Below are 16726 nucleotides of genomic sequence, written 5' to 3' on the forward strand. Positions count from 1 at the left end.
AAAAATAAAAAAAACAAAGCACTACTGAAGCGGCTGCTGGATGTAACACTCTTCTTAGCCTTCAGGAATATGTCATTCAGAGGCAGCGCAAATACACTAGATGAGCCAGACAATGGAAATTTTCTTGCCATAATTGAGCTGTTAGCAAAGTATGATGTTATTTACTGTGGGAAAGGAACATGAGGTTACAAAAACAGTCTTTGCTTACTTTGTTCAATTTTGCAAAACTGTAGTAGCTACTAACAGTACACACAATTAAACTACCCAGTGTAAAAACACCATAGGCTGAGTGATACAAACAAGCTACACAAATGTTGAATGAAAAGTCTGTCATTTATTTTTAACAGCAGGCAACATTACTGATATACAGAAATGTTAATAATTAATGTAAAGATCAGTAACTGCTACAATTGGAACCCATTAATGTAAAATATTTTCAATATTTGAATGAATTCAATTCCAGTCCTCACACCCCCCTGCCCTGCATGTTTTAGATGTGTCCCTCCTCCACCACACCTGATTCAAATGAGTGTCTCGTTATCAGGCCTCTGCAGAGCTTGATGCCGAGCTGATCATTTAAATCTGGTGTGGTGAAGGAGGGACACATCTAAAACATGCAGGGCAGGGGGGTGCGAGGACTGGAATTGAGAAGCCCTGGTGTAGAGTAATTATGACTCAGAATATGAGCAATATGTGAGGGTTAAACAAACTTTTTAAAACATTTGCTAATCCATGAATTGAAGAAGCATAACAGTACAAAAAAATTTCTGTTATGTATGAAATAAATTGCATAAAATAAAGTGCAATCTGAGCAGATCACTGCTCTCTAACAGCAGAACTTCAAAAGCTGACCTCTGAGGTTCAGCTAATCAACAGATCAAATGGTGAGAGCTGCATTAACAGTTGCTCTTTCAAACACAAAACAAGAGCTTGCAGTTACCTCGTAGACCGCCGCTTCCAGGTGTCTATGCGGTTTTTCACATAGTATTTCACAGCATCCCAGGTCCTACCTTTCAGTGCATCTGGGAATGCATGGATACATTCAAGACACTGTGCTTTCCCAGGAACCTTGCCAGTCTTAATGTTGTGCATTAGCTTTTGTTCCACAGCGTGGACTTCTGCTTTGCTCCACATCTTCCTCTTCTTTCTTGATGAATCTATGAAAAATAAAATAAGATGAAATAAAGGTTCGTAGGGGTGATTACTATAGATGTGTGTGTGTGTGCACTATAGACAGTCCAGAGGCTGCACTGCCACTGTTGATGGATTGAGCCAGTTTTCAACTGGAACTGGTTCTCAATTCTTATCCCTAATTTTGATGCAAACAGTAAGTGAACATAAAAAAGGCAGCATGAGTTGTTCAATCCTCTAAGCCTATTATTGCAAATTCTATAAGAAAAATAAATTGTCAATTATCGTAAATCGTAAATTGTCAACAGTTTTTCCTGTCTGTAAGCACTGTGATAAAATAATGCCTTATTTTAGTCTATTTTTAATCTGGAGGAGAGTTCATTAGAACGACGGTCTGTGGCAAGATCCTAAAGGAGAGAAACCATTCAGTTGAGTTTGTTGCAAACATCTGACCGGTGGCGACCGGTTAATGCGGGGTGCTGAGGCGCCGCCCCTCCAAATAGCTGGACAAAATTTACTTAAAGTACTTCTTGATTCTAAAATCGACCAACTCGGAAAAACTTATTTCCAGAAAATGGGGCATTAAGATCGGGATTGCGCTGGTAAAGATATTTTTTTTGAACTCAAAAGTGCCCCTTGGCAACCGCTAGGCGGAAAATCCACATCTGGGTCACGTGGTACGATGACGTAGTTCGTTGACTTAGCTCCGGCTAAGCTACAGAGAGTGCAATGGAGACACAACGACAAGTTCACATGTGGATTCACAAAGTGATGATTTTAACATGAAATACAGCGCAAGTTTCTGTTACAATTCGGCTATATAATAATAAAACATTTTAGGAGATTAAACGAAATGGGCTGGAATCAGGTTTTATAATCGCGGTTCAGATGTAAACACGGAAACAACTCGTCAAAGCCCGACTGCCTGGCATCGTTTATCACGGCCGCTGAAATTCGCCAAAACAGCACATAAAAGAAAAGGATCTTTATCAGAACAAACCACAGTGTCTCAGCATTATTTGTTCCCGGAATTTTACTTGATAATCTAGACGTAAGACCGGACGCGCATTTATTAGTTGCGCCGCGGCGCTTATATTCTCCGGATCGGGGCAGCAGCAGGATGGCAGCAGCGTAGCAGAGCGGCAGAGAGAATACTTGGAGCGCCGGAGTAGCAGACCGATAGACCCACAACCCAAAGGGCTGATATCCCCACCGCGGATTTAAACATCTCGGGGTTTTGCGGGGTAGCAGGGCTGTGCTGAGAGGAGGTGTGGCTAACGCGTCGCTCCAAAGCAGGTTGCTATGGTGACAGCCAGATTTCTGCACTCCCACGGTGTGAGGAGTGAGGAAGAGGAGCTGCAGCGTTAGTAAACCCAGGCTGAGAGCTTCTCTGGGCTCAGGTTGCTCAGAGATTGTCTCGGCTGGAGTGGGACAGACACTCCACTCAGGACTCGTGAGGCAGCGCTGCGTCTGAGGCTAAAGCTTAGAGGCTACCGGCTACTGGGCGGTTCCATTGAGCGAGGACTTTCTCTCCTCCGGGACTCTTCGGGTTCTGAAATGTGTGTAAGGAGACGTTCTCCTTGTTGGTATCTGAACAACCATAAACAACACACATTTTAAACATGTTTTATCCGTCTATTTTAATTTGAGAAAAGCGAGTTTTGCAAACAGGAAGTAACGTGTTGCCATGTAAACAGATCAACGCTTGTCAACGAACTACGTCATCGGTCACGTGACACGCGGCGAAATTTTTAAAGGAGGCTTGAGATAAAAAGCCTGAAAAATACAATTTGTCATCGAAATTTTTAATTTTTTTTACTCAGGTCATATTGATATATGAACTTTATAATATATAGCAACTTGTATGATCTCAGAATCAAGAAGTACTTTAATCATATTAAACATAAATGATTTAGAAAATGCAAAATAATTATGAAATAAAAAGTATTTGTTTGCAAGATGCTCCTGTTAGTCTCTCCGCACCTGTCAGCATTCATTATAAATCAATTCCAAATGGTATTTTACTAATGTATATGTACTTCCTGTGTGCGGTGCGCCGGCCTAATGAGTCAACATAAGCCCTCAAACTTTGACAAGCACATGACCCGAAGCTGCTCTCTCATTGGCTTCCGTCAGTTTTACCACAGGGCGCAGCTCTTCAGTGTTTTGAGAGCATACGAGACTCAATACGTGTATCAAGTGGATTGTTACATACACTGAAACAGGTTATTGGTCAAATACCTTTTCTTGGCTGTGATGAGGTATCAGACTCAGGGTCCTCCTCTCTAGATGTCCTCTTGGTGGGTTTCATCTTCTTCACACGTCTTGACTCGTCTTGAAAACAGAGATTCAATGATAGAAAAGTTAACTTAAAGCACTGCATCTTTGAAGACTTTAAAGAAAGCACATTTTCAAATACGTTTTCAAAATTTAAGTTTTTTCTTCAGGTATGATGAGGATATTGATTTGTGTATCTTGCATCAAATTACATATAAACACATAAAATTAGGGCTGCACAGTGGCGCAGTGGGTAGCACTGTTGCCTTGCAGCAAGAAGGTCCTGGGTTCGAGTACACCCCTGGGTCTTTCTGCATGGAGTTTGCATGTTCTCCCTGTGCATGCGTGGGTTCTCTCCGGGTACTCCGGCTTCCTCCCACAGTCCAAAAACATGACTGTCAGGTTAATTGGCTTCCCTAAATTGTCCTTAGGTGTGAATGGTTGTTTGTCCTGTTTGTCTCTCTGTGTTGCCCTGTGACAGACTGGCGACCTGTCCAGGTTATACCCCGCCTCTCGCCCAGTGAACGCTGGAGATAGGCACCAGCAACCCCGCGACCCCATGAGGGATAAGCGGTTTGGAAAATGGATGGATGGATGGACACATAAAATTACAGAAACTTTCCCTGGTGCAGACATTAAAGACAGAAAGTTGTGGTAAAAGTTAAATAGACAAGTTAGAGCACAGCTTAAAAACCAATAAATGACAAAGTAAAGTACTCCAATATTAAAAGAAATTTATAATAAAAAATTCTGAATTGTATATCAAGTGGATTATTACACCCACTGAAACAGGTTATTGGTCAAATACCTTTTCTTGGCTGTGATGAGGTACCAGACTCAGGGTCCTCCTCTCTAGGTGTCCTCTTGGTGGGTTTCATCTTCTTCACAGGTCTTGACTCATCTTGAAAACAGTGATTCAATGGCTGTGATGAGGTATCAGAGTCATGGTCCTCCTCTGTCCAGTTCCTTGATCTACCTGTAGGCAAACAGATTGACAGAATGATGTTTTGAAAAGAGTGCCGTGGGGAATCCCACAGCATTCATCTATATAATGGGTGGTGATGGTAACAGTTACAAAAAAGCCTATAAAACTACCCTTCATACTGCTTGTCCGCTGCAATCCAAGTGTCTCGAAACCATGACATACACAGTTGACTTCAAAGATAATAGGGGGTTTTCACTGACGTCACTGGCCAACTTCCGGTCCGCCATATTGGGTGGCACACTTCCTTATCTCTAGTTGTCGTACACGTATTATCGTATCGCGAATGGATAAGTACGCCAGCACGCTAGAGCGACCAGATAAGGACATATATCTGAGGAAATGTTCCGTGATCGACCATATGGACCCCTATGCCCTCCACAGTGCCTTGTTTAGCTGTAATCCAGATGATTGGCCAAATGTAGAGCACGGCGACATAGTGCATTACCTGGTGTTCGGTAAAAACCCTCTGCACACTCTTGAGGAAATGAGAGCTTACAAGGATCTAGAGGCTCACAACCAGTTCACATCTGGTTATGTACATCAAGGAAATCGCCATCATACGTGGACGGGTGAGTTTTAATAAGATGGTAAAAATGTAAACAATCCGACGCAAATGTGTCGCATGCTTCTGCGGTGGCTGGCGGCCGGCGGTGCGCGAAGGCGCTTGGCTGCAGGGCCGATCGACGCCGCTCGCGGCTTTAATTATTTAAGCCGAACAATGACCAGCGCAAATTTAAGTTGTATTTACCGTATTGGCGCCGGTAGGAGCTGCAGATCATAAAGCCAGCAAACAGTGGGAACACAGTAACTCGTTCAAAGGTAAGCTGCGCTCAGACGGGCTCTGGCACATGCTAGTTTAGTAGCTGCTAACCGTCAGTGCTAACAACCACTCGCGAATGTAATGTACTTTTAACTAGCTGCTATGTGTTTCAAACGTTTAGAACACACTCTCATTGACATCGGGATACTGTGGAAAGTTATGTTCGGTCGACTTACAGCCGCAATCCAAGCGAGCCGACGACTCTTTGTTATCGCTAACAGTTGTTCTCCGTGGTTGCGCCTCCAGGCAGGAAAGCGGTGGAAAATTAATCCGTTTCTATGTTTTTCCCATGGCGATCATGTTTTGCGCTGTTACAGCCCACAATACAGCAACGGTTTACCATGGTTGAAATCAAGTTAAGGTGAAATTAATCAAATTAAAACATGGCTGAGAGAGGGAGTACAGTATGCGGTAGTAATAGGCAGTAGAGGCGGCGGAGGCAGTCAACATGGCAGCCGCGGAAAGTAATAAGTCATAACGCCCAAGCCCTATTATTAATATATTCTTCTTACATGTTTTAAATACTTAACAGTTAATTACCTGTGACAAAGTGAGCACCGCAGACTCTGGCGTATTCCAGCTTAACACCGTCCAAATCGGACCTGGATATCCGTGTCAGCCATAGGTGACGGCGTTGTTCAGAGAGCTGTTTTGTTTTTTCACACTGATTCACTATTACGGCTGGTAGGCGATAGAAAGCGTTGATCTCCACCTCCACGGGCCGTGCAACCAACCATTAAACACGTTTTCCCCATTGTTCACTTCCAATACTGCCTAAGGCGTCATACAATGCAGGTCAACGGTGCGAAACGACTGCCACCCAATATGGCGGACGCGCTGAGTAGTCACGTGAGCGTGACGTCAGCTGAAAACCCCCTATTCAGTATATTTTTGTAGCCTAAATATTAACTGTAGCCTGTTCGCCTGTAGAGTATTAAAAAACTAGAGGATTTCTCATCAGCTTGAGGGTGTATAGATAATGATTGAATATTGACTTGGGATGAACTATTCCGTTAAAATACCTCTGGTTAGCTGTGATGAAGCATCAGACTCCTGGTCCTCCTCTGTAGGTGTCCTGTGAACGGGTCTAGTCATTTTCACTGGTCTTAGACCTTCAAGGAAAAACATAAAGATGCAATGTTAGAAAAGCTCACTTGAAGCACTGAATATACTAAATCATCCTCTCCATGAACTATGAGAACACAAGCCATGGCAACATTGACCTGTTTTGTTTTTAACTATATAGCAGGGTTGATAACCCACCCAAAGACGCTAAAACTGACAGAGATTAGACTTCAGACCCCCATTAGATAAAAGCTTTAGATGTTTTACATACATAAAGTTTATTAAACCCATGACAAAATAGTTCTGCAAAACATTCTGTAATTGGGTTATGGTGTGAACAAGTGAAAAAAAAATAATCCCCTTCTTGCTGTGAACACCCAGGAACCCCTGGGAGTGCCCAGACCCCACTTCGAGAACCACTGGTTCAGTGAATGTACCTGATGAGTTAGAGGATAGACTCGACATCACATCTTCATCTTCACTTCCAGATAGAGAGCTGTCTTCAGGTACTTCCTCTGAATAAACACAGCAAAAAATGTTGTGAAGCAGCATGACAAACCTATGACACATTTATCCCATCACATTAAATGATAAAATAGTGTGTGCAAGGTGAGGTTTTACCATTTGGATCAACGTTGATCTCGTCCAATGTCAGGCCTTTAAATTTTGATAGCTCTCCTCTTCCACAGGCCATAAGCAACTTTGCAACTTTCGCAACTTGTAATGTCCCTTCAGGGAGCCGATAATATTGTCGATGGACCCTGATGTTGTGACCCATGAAACCTGCAAGGCAGTCCTCCTCATTCTCTTTCAAGTTTAGAACTTGTGACATTGTTGCCATTTGTTTCCTTAATCTTGTCGATGTCAACGTTTGAGGGTCCTTCACCTCGCATTCACATGCAATAGCACGGATGGCATCAGATCCTCTGAGGTGACTTTCTGCCTCAGGTCTACCAAACAAATACACATTCTCATCTGGCACATCACATTGTCGTCGATATCTCACCAGCATCTGTATGGAGGACACCATGTCTGGGCTGAGTAAGACAGGGACCTTTCTGTCCCGCTTACCTTTGATTTCCACACGCTCAAAGTATTTGCAGAGCTTCTTTTCCATGTCAGTCAAGGCAAGATCAAGATCTGGATTACTGGCAAAGGTGTTTCTCAACATGAAGTCATTCAGGGACATCTTTGAAACTTCTCCCTCTCTCCTACGATTGAAGACGATCACTTCACAAAGTGTTAGTTTAGCAAGATTTAACCAGTTCCTCTTATTTGGTGCAGTTTCAAGATTGGATCGATACTTGGGCCTTTCTGTGTCAATGTGGTTGTGCAGTCTCACAACATCTTCACAGTAGGGGATAAGAAGAGGTTTATTCCACTTCGACTCTCTGAGGTTCCTCAGTGCATGCGAAGACACCCACTCATCCCATTTATTCTCTTTCAATGTCCTGAACGTCATCACATTTTCAAGGGCCTTCTTGTTCTCTGACATCCTTGCTTCAAACTCTGCAATATCTGCTATTTTAGTTAGACTATGGCCTAGTTTGAGCGCCAAGGATGGAATCTTGAAACTGCTGGTATCTTCACTCCATCCACAGACCATCTTCACAGCTTTCACAACGTGGCAGAAGTTTGCTGGCAGAAAGAAGTCATGTATTGTTTTCAGCTTGCCATGGGTCTTTGCTAGGAGAACTAATCTTCCCATTTCCCGCATTTTTTGTCTGATATATTGGTGTTGGCTTTTGTCTGTCCCTTTTTTGTTATAGAAGTGTTCTCCTAACTTCAGAATATATTTTTCTTGCCGAATTGTGTCTGTTATGTTGTCTTGATTCATGCCATTTACTAGGCACCAGACTTTGTCATTGATCTCCTTTGGGACAGGCTGTCCAGCAGCACAAAGTGACTGCACTCTGGTTCTGCCTGGCTTCATGCTTTTCTTTGCCAATTTGCATTTTTTCATGTGCCGCCACAACACTTTCCTTTTGAGTAATGCCTCACAGTATGTGCAGTGCAAATAGTCTTTTGCATTCACTGGTTCAGTGCTTTGTTGAGAGGGAACCATCACCCCTTTACCCTCCTCCAGGACCTCAAAGTTGTGGCGACGATTGCCTTTATTTCGAATTAGAGTTATCTGCAGCTTTCTCTCCACTGATCCTTTTGGATAACTGAATGCTCGTGCTACCTCCTCCAAGTTGCTGTGTTTCTTATCCAAGTGCCGTGCAATTTTGGCATATGGTTTACAACAGTACAGACAGTACTGCCTCTTATCGTAGACTCGACCACCATTTTTTTCTTTTTTAGCCTCAAGACTTTTACATCCGTGTCACTGGAGGATTCGGATAACTCACAATCTGCCATGGATTGGAAAGAGGAAGATGTGCTCTGTCTGCATTTCACAGGCTTCACACGACCTTTGTTCAAGCGTCGAACATCCGAGTTTGATGAACTGTAGTTTGTTGGAGACTTGAGCAGTTTGAGTTCTTTCTCAGATACTTCTGATTCTGGTGTAGAACTAGGCACATACTCATCCTCACTTTTTTCACTGCTTGTCATTGATTTATATTCAGAGATCCCAAGCATTTTCTTTGTAAGCTAGAAAAGTTAAAGTCAGATGGGACTCAATTAGTAAGTTTAAATACTTCCCACTTAAATTTTCCAATTACGCCTTTCCCATCAACAATAATATAGTTCGTAATTTTGTCATCACAACTGATTTCAAAATACACACTGGTTTGTCTGCAAACTTACAAAGACACTCTCAGTTCTCTTCAGTGGAGGAACATCTGGGTCTGAAGGGCACTGGTCCATTTCCTGAAAGAGTTACCAAAAACATAGTCTCAAATACAATTTCCAATTACAGAATAATCCATTTTTACTTTGTGTTAAAATAGATCTACAGCTTATAAATACAATAACAACTATTAATAAAAATTGAGCTTTCACTGTTACAAAGAAAATAAAGTATAATAGGTAAGAAACGGAGAACCAGCTGTGTAACAACCAAAAAGTCTAATATATACAGTGGGTCATGAAAGTATTCAGACCCTCAATTTTTTAGTATTACTTATGTTGAAGCTTTGTGTCAAAGTAAAAAAAAAAAAAGTTTCCTCAGGAATCACCACTCAGTACCTCGCGAGGACAACCCAAACCCAGAATTTTAGATTTTTTTTGCAAATGAATTAAAAAAGAAAATCTGAAATATCACATGAACATAAGCATTCACATAATTTCTGATCAATATCAAATGAATTTCACTAATAAAACATGTTTAACTATCCAACCGGGTGCGCTACTACATTTTTTAACGTGCTAGCTCCAGCAGTACAACCTAAAAAAGTAAGCGTACAGCCCTGATTAGTGTTCACAACCATATACGTTTTCTCTCTCTTTCTCTCTCCCCCAATTTGAGTAACCTGCTTTTAACCTGCTAATTCTAACCTGCTTGCATCTGTGGCATCACTCTTTATGTGCAACATCCCCTGCACTTACCTCCTCTGGCTCGTCTGTCTCCTCTCCATCCTCCTGATCTTTTGACTTTTCAGGGAGGGTTTGGCCCTGCAAATGAGGTCAGCACATGCAAAATACCAGTCAGTCCTGACATGCCTGAAAAATGTCTCATGCTCAGACTTTAGGTCAGCCATAATATTTTGGCCATCAAATGTAATTGACAGGCCAATGAAAATATCAACGGCCGTTGAGGCCAGTAACACCACATAAAAACGTCAAGCTCTTCTGCTCCTCAATAAACAGAGAATGGGACAGCAGCCTATCCAAACACAATGTTTTAAACCAGAATGGCAGGAGAAATTAAAATGGTTAAGTCATGAAAGTGTAGACGGAATAGACAAAACGTTCTGCAGTATTTGTGAGATGGCAGGTAGGACTAAAGCTTTTACCAAACGATCTATCAATCTGACCACACATTTGACACAGCAGGAAAGTGCGATGAAACAGCACTGTGATTAAGCTACCTGGTCCAAGAAAGACGCACTGACCTGCAGCTGAAAGCTGTTTACTACATGGCTACCGTATATTATTTTTAGAATGAAGTGCCTCTTCATTTCATGGCTGTTTAGGCTATTTACATCTCAAAAAACTGCAATTTTTTTCACAGAAAACTTCAGATGGTTATTCAGACTTACACTGATGGGTTTGTTTACATCAAACAAGTTAGTCTGAAGCTCAGTGCATTTACAGTTAGTCTGAAGCTCAGTGCATTTACAGTTAATCTGAAGAAGAGTGCATTTACAGTTAGTCTAAAGCTCAGTGCATTTACAATTAGTCTGAAGCTCAGTGCATTTGCAGTTGATCTGAAGCTCAGTGCATTTACAGATAGTCTGAAGCTCAGTGTATTTACAGTTAGTCTGAAGCTCAGTGCATTTACAGTTAATCTGAAGAAGAGTGCATTTACAGTTAGTCTAAAGCTCAGTGCATTTACAATTAGTCTGAAGCTCAGTGCATTTGCAGTTGATCTGAAGCTCAGTGCATTTACAGATAGTCTAAAGCTCAGTGCATTTACAGTTAATCTGAAACTCAGTGCATTTACAGTTAGTCTGAAGCTCAGTGCATTTACAGTTAGTCTGAAGCTCAGTGCATTTACAGTTAATCTGAAGAAGAGTGCATTTACAGTTAGTCTAAAGCTCAGTGCATTTACAGTTAGTCTAAAGCTCAGTGCATTTACAGTTAGTCTGAAGCTCAGTGCATTTACAGTTAATCTGAAACTCAGTGCATTTACAGTTAGTCTGAAGCTCAGTGCATTTACAGTTAATCTGAAGAAGAGTGCATTTACAGTTAGTCTAAAGCTCAGTGCATTTACAGTTAGTCTAAAGCTCAGTGCATTTACAGTTAGTCTGAAGCTCAGTGCATTTACAGTTAATCTGAAACTCAGTGCATTTACAGTTAGTCTGAAGCTCAGTGCATTTACAGTTAATCTGAAGAAGAGTGCATTTACAGTTAGTCTAAAGCTCAGTGTATTTACAGTTAGTCTGAAACTCAGTGCATTTACAGTTAGTCTAAAGCTCAGTGCATTTACAGTTAATCTGAAGCTCAGTGCATTTACAGTTAATCTGAAACTCAGTGCATTTACAGATAGTCTGAAGCTCAGTGTATTTACAGTTAATCTGAAACTCAGTGCATTTACAGTTAGTCTAAAGCTCAGTGCATTTACAGTTAGTCTAAAGCTCAGTGCATTTACAGTTAGTCTGAAGCTCAGTGTATTTACAGTTAATCTGAAACTCAGTGCATTTACAGTTAGTCTAAAGCTCAGTGCATTTACAGTTAGTCTGAAGCTCAGTGCATTTACAGTTAATCTGAAACTCAGTGCATTTACAGTTAGTCTGAAGCTCAGTGCATTTACAGTTAATCTGAAGAAGAGTGCATTTACAGTTAGTCTAAAGCTCAGTGCATTTACAGTTAGTCTGAAGCTCAGTGCATTTACAGTTAGTCTGAAGCTCAGTGCATTTACAGTTAATCTGAAACTCAGTGCATTTACAGTTAGTCTGAAGCTCAGTGCATTTACAGTTAATCTGAAGAAGAGTGCATTTACAGTTAGTCTAAAGCTCAGTGCATTTACAGATAGTCTGAAGCTCAGTGCATTTACAGATAGTCTGAAGCTCAGTGTATTTACAGTTAGTCTGAAGCTCAGTGCATTTACAGTTAATCTGAAACTCAGTGCATTTACAGATAGTCTGAAGATCAGTGCATTTACAGTTAGTCTGAAACTCAGTGTATTTACAGTTAGTCTGAAGCTCAGTGCATTTAGAGTTAATCTGAAGCTCAGTACATTTACAGTTAGTCTGATGCGCTCCTGTACCTTAATTCAACCATGTAATATGAACTCAGAGGCACAATGTTTTTGTAGCATACTGGTATTTTCTCAATAATGGCTGAATATTTATATGATATGGAAGATGACTTTGAATACAGTGGTCAGCCATGTGACTGAAACGTGATTGCTACTTTTAATAAGCATGTCTGCTTCTTTGAAGTAAACGAACCCATCGGTGTAACTTTGAATAGCCATCTGAAGTTGTTTGTGCAAAGAAATTGTAGTTTTCTGAGATGTAATTAGCTTAAACAGAAGATCCATCCGCTCACATTAAAGCTGCAGTGGCGGTGCAAGGACAGAGGGAACTACTGCATAATAGGAGCTTTTCAAAAAAATCTTCAGATTCATTCTTTTAAACCTTGAATAAAACAAGGCTATTTGTTATATTTTATTGTTGTATGCTAACTAAGGTCGTAAAGTTTGTGACGAGTTCATTCTGCTGAATATTTTTAATAAATATAATAGCCTACATTTGTTGGATAATAGCATTTGTGTTTTTGTTATATTACTGTTTAAAGAGTATTAAATTGCTATTTAAAATATGACTTGTAGGTATTGGAATATTTGCAGGCCTCCATCTCACCTCACGCTTCTTATTCTTCGAAATGAGCAGGTCCATGTCTATCAGCTGGTTTATGTTAATGGTGGTAGTGGTCGTCTCCTCTGGGGGTAAATCCACCTTGAGCTGCTGAGACTTTTGGTGGTTCAAAGCTCCTATCTAGATGAAAGAGTGGAAGAGGAAAGGAGGCAAGGAGATGAGACAAGGAGAAACTTATATATAACATATAACATAACAGAATCAACACTTGGGAACAGCACAAGACTTTTGAAGAATAATTTGTCCTGTGTGATCTTTTAGTGTTTACTCTATATGCTTTCAAAAGTGGCACAGTGCTGCAGCTGATAATGCCACTGCTAAAATTTTACATGAGTAAGCATAACAAACACAAACTACTGTTTAAAAAAGCTACAGGTCTTTAAACTGGTTAACAGCTCTGTGGTAAAATGCATCCTCTCTTGCTGCTGCTCAGACTCACTGCTGCTTTTAGAGGAGGTGCAGGCTGCAGTCAGCCTCATAAAAAAACTTATTTTAATATATTTAGCTAATTAGACTCAATTGCTACATACAGTAAATGTCTGCTTTGAGTATGTTCATAACAGTTCATTATCAGTATAATTAGCTCTGTATTGTTTGAAAAACTTCATCTCAATGACAGATTTTGTTGCCAATGACAGCAATGAGCTCTACTCGACTTGATAACGTGAAACCTAAAGTCTGTTTCATCCTGTCGGCCTGTTGTATGTGTGGAGCTCAGCCTCACCTTCCACAGACAGAGCAGAGGAGAGAGACAGAGCTCGCTGCAAAACTCCCATTTTAGTTTGCATAGAATAATTTTTAATAGCATATGCAGTCAAAACTGTCGCACTGTAACGTTACAGCCCTGAATAAATGGTGCAAACTGGAGCAAGTCCCAAAAAAATAATTACATGAATAATTACATTGGAAATTAGGTTGTTGCTTGTAAACAGAGGCCTTAGGAAAGGAGGCTATATTTAAGAGGTACAGTCCGATAAAATACCTGTAGTTTACCGTATTAGCCGACAGCAACACCAGCCTGCAACACCAGTGTGTTAGCAGGGTTAGCTAACCCTGCTAACACACTAGCGTTAGCAGGGTTAGCTAACGCTAACTGGCTTATGCTAACTACTCTGTTAAGAGAAATATCACTGTTTATCATAACTTATCGAGTAATATCACTGTTAATCGTAACCTATCGTTTAAAAATCATGCCAGATTAAATCAAAAATAAGAGAATTTAAAACTTACCAGCTGCTGGTGTCGAGTCGGACAGCTCCCGCTTCTTGAAACTCCTGTAACTCTCTGCTGCTGCTGCGGTCCTGTCGCGCCGTGTGGAGGGGAGAGCAGGAGGGAGGGGGCGGGAGCGGGAGGGAGGGGGCGGGAGCGGGAGGGGGGGAGGGGCGCACCGTGCACCTGCAGAGCTGCAGCTGGCAGGGCGTTGCTCTGCAGAGGGCGGCCCCTTTGAAGCTGATGGGCCATTAACTGAGGCTCGGCAGAGGACCACACAATATTTCTCCACTTCTCAGCTCACAGGGGTGCTTTACAGACTAGTGCTGCAAATAACTAATGTTTTATATTTAACACTAAACTGCAAACTAGAAAATTATTAACATTAAAGTCTCTCTCCTTAACCAAAGTTTCACTATACTAGTGGTGGACACTAACTAAGTACTTTAGCCCACTTTACTAGTATTTCTATTTAATGCAACTTTAAACTTACAATCCACTACATTTCAGAGGGAAATACTGTACTTTCTAAACCTTTACTTTTTATTGACCTAAATAATCTAGATGCAGTGTAATTACTACTTTGGCTGTACTAGATATTTGATATATTCAGTAGATTGAATATATCAAATACCTAGTATCCTCAAGTTGTTGACTAAATTAATAGTAACCTATAATTAAAAGTATTTTCCCATTTCATGGACACAAGCCATTCCTGGCCTAGTTTCAGAGAGCACTTTGGAGGCCCAGTATATAATGTGAAGCTTTTTGTTAATTTGTTTGTTTGTTTTTAGTGGTAATAGTGACAAAAATGAGTAACCCTCAGACAATACTGCTGACAACCTCGGGCATATGTTTGGAGGAAGGCCTGAAGAATGTTGGTTAGGGTTGGGTTCAAATGCAGCGCTTTAAAAAGAGCACTATGAGGGGCACAGGCTCTTGGGGGCTCTGAGTATGCATAAAAAACTCCTTAAAAACCAAAAAGGGCTCATGAAAACCCAATTAAAAGAATGCACAACAGACAACACTACATAAAGAAGCCTAATGTACAATATCAGCATTTGACTTACCTATTACCAAAGCTAAAAAAATATGTTACAGTTTTTATCATACAGAATGAAGACTTTTAACAACTGAATTGCAGATATGCTCATACACTGTCAACTCACAATCTAACTCATACCTTTAGATTAAAAGTTTTAACAAATTTAAGACCTCACATCTTGTCTCTGTCGTGCTGCTGCATTGCTGCTCTAACACATACAAAATGGCTTCAGTTATGCATATGTGTAGGCTACAGCTACAGCAAGTATAGAGATTGCCCATTTTAAAATTAAACAGGAAAAAGTCCACTTATTGTTCCCTATGCAGTAGTATTTGTGCAGAACACTAGTGGGTTGTTCCATTACAGCTGATAACCTAATCATAACCTAACCCAAACCTTATAGCACTGTGGGAATAATTAAATAATTATTGAAAATGTATCTGCAAATCAACTGCAATGAACCGTGCTCTCCGTCAACACTGTGATAATCAGAAACAACAGCAATTGATAAGCTTAGAACTCAGGAAGACAGTGAAAAGAGTTTGGAGACAGCTAAATTAGCTTTGATAATACTGTGTGAGCATGACAGAGGGGCCTACGTTCTCTGACTGTGTAAGGATGTTTAATTTGTTAACAGAAAAGTGCTGATGTTAGCTGTTAGCTGCTAGCTGTTAGCCGCTAACACTGACAATGACATACTGATAAAAGATAAATGCTAGCCGTTTTCCACTACAGGGATCTCTGGCTGCTGTGCTGGTACTGGAACCCAGTGGTTATCTAGCAAGTCTGTTATTCAGTGTCAATAGCCACACTCTTTAAGAGTCACAACAGTAAGCTCTGCTTTACGTCTGCAGAGCAGCGACCTCAGAGCAGGAAAGTTCATGGGTTAGCACTAGAATAATGCTGAGAGGGGAGAAGACATGGCCAAGCTGTAGCCAGTCTCTACTAGCCATCTTTCACATCAAGTCACCACTTCTTACACTGTTTTCCTGCTAGTGTGGGTGGACCAGAGCCAGGCAGAGACCGCTGTGTCCCAGGACAGGAAAACATTTTCTTTCTATCAAGCTCTATAGTATTTTTTGGGGGGTATGCAAATTTTGTTTCCTTTGCTGGCACTGTATTTAATTCTCCTGGACTAAGAAATACCAAATTGCTGCTCTGAGTATTCAAAAAAACTCCTTAAAAACCAAAAAGGGCTCATGAAAACCCAATTAAAAGAATGCACAACAGACAACACTACATAAAGAAGCCTAATGTACAATATCAGCATTTGACTTACCTATTACCAAAGCTAAAAAAATATGTTACAGTTTTTATCATACAGAATGAAGACTTTTAACAACTGAATTGCAGATATGCTCATACACTGTCAACTCACAATCTAACTCATACCTTTAGATTAAAAGTTTTAACAAATTTAAGACCTCACATCTTGTCTCTGTCGTGCTGCTGCATTGCTGCTCTAACACATACAAAATGGCTTCAGTTATGCATATGTGTAGGCTACAGCTACAGCAAGTATAGAGATTGCCCATTTTAAAATTAAACAGGAAAAAGTCCACTTATTGTTCCCTATGCAGTAGTATTTGTGCAGAACACTAGTGGGTTGTTCCATTACAGCTGATAACCTAATCATAACCTAACCCAAACCTTATAGCACTGTGGGAATAATTAAATAATTATTGAAAATGTATCTGCAAATCAACTGCAATGAACCGTGCTCTCCGTCAACACTGTGATAATCAGAAACAACAGCAATTGATAAG

At 40.7% G+C, this 16726-nt stretch overlaps 2 protein-coding genes across 3 annotated transcripts; both read right to left on the reverse strand.

Annotated features, from left to right (window-relative positions):
* Positions 1 to 314: 314 nt before the first annotated feature.
* LOC118557427 lies at positions 315 to 7158 on the reverse strand. Of its 2 annotated transcripts, XM_036127423.1 has the most exons (6): positions 6900 to 7158; positions 6716 to 6793; positions 6236 to 6325; positions 4217 to 4384; positions 3373 to 3465; positions 315 to 1157 (listed from the first exon to the last, which is right to left on the reverse strand). In XM_036127423.1, exons 1-6 carry the CDS (start codon positions 7117 to 7119, stop codon positions 937 to 939), a joined length of 870 nt encoding a protein of 289 aa, XP_035983316.1. In that variant the 5' UTR covers positions 7120 to 7158; the 3' UTR covers positions 315 to 936. The 2 variants fall into 2 exon arrangements, with proteins under 2 accessions (XP_035983316.1, XP_035983317.1); XM_036127424.1 differs by lacking the exon at positions 3373 to 3465.
* Positions 7159 to 7172: 14 nt separating this feature from the next.
* On the reverse strand, positions 7173 to 14167 carry LOC118557551. The gene is made up of 5 exons (XM_036127714.1): positions 13937 to 14167; positions 12692 to 12826; positions 9771 to 9836; positions 9030 to 9092; positions 7173 to 8873 (listed from the first exon to the last, which is right to left on the reverse strand). The coding sequence occupies exons 1-5, from the start codon at positions 14165 to 14167 to the stop codon at positions 8460 to 8462; spliced, it is 909 nt and encodes a 302-aa protein (XP_035983607.1). The 3' UTR covers positions 7173 to 8459.
* Positions 14168 to 16726: the final 2559 nt, after the last annotated feature.

Source organism: Fundulus heteroclitus, chromosome 23 (assembly GCF_011125445.2).
Source record: "Fundulus heteroclitus isolate FHET01 chromosome 23, MU-UCD_Fhet_4.1, whole genome shotgun sequence".
NCBI classification, from domain to species: domain Eukaryota; kingdom Metazoa; phylum Chordata; class Actinopteri; order Cyprinodontiformes; family Fundulidae; genus Fundulus; species Fundulus heteroclitus.

Coding starts and splice junctions, on each gene's coding strand:
- LOC118557427 (XM_036127423.1), bottom strand. CDS start 7,119: ATGGCAACAATGTCACAAGTTCTAAACTTGAAAGAGAATGAGGAGGAC. Junction 6,794..6,899: donor GATCAACGTTGATCCAAATG/GTAAAACCTCAC, acceptor GTGTTTATTCAG/AGGAAGTACCTGAAGACAGC. Junction 3,466..4,216: donor CTCATCACAGCCAAGAAAAG/GTATTTGACCAA, acceptor TCTGTTTTCAAG/ACGAGTCAAGACGTGTGAAG.
- LOC118557551 (XM_036127714.1), bottom strand. CDS start 14,167: ATGGCCCATCAGCTTCAAAGGGGCCGCCCTCTGCAGAGCAACGCCCTG. Junction 9,837..12,691: donor CGAAGAATAAGAAGCGTGAG/GTGAGATGGAGG, acceptor CCTCATTTGCAG/GGCCAAACCCTCCCTGAAAA. Junction 8,874..9,029: donor AGAGAACTGAGAGTGTCTTT/GTAAGTTTGCAG, acceptor TAACTTTTCTAG/CTTACAAAGAAAATGCTTGG.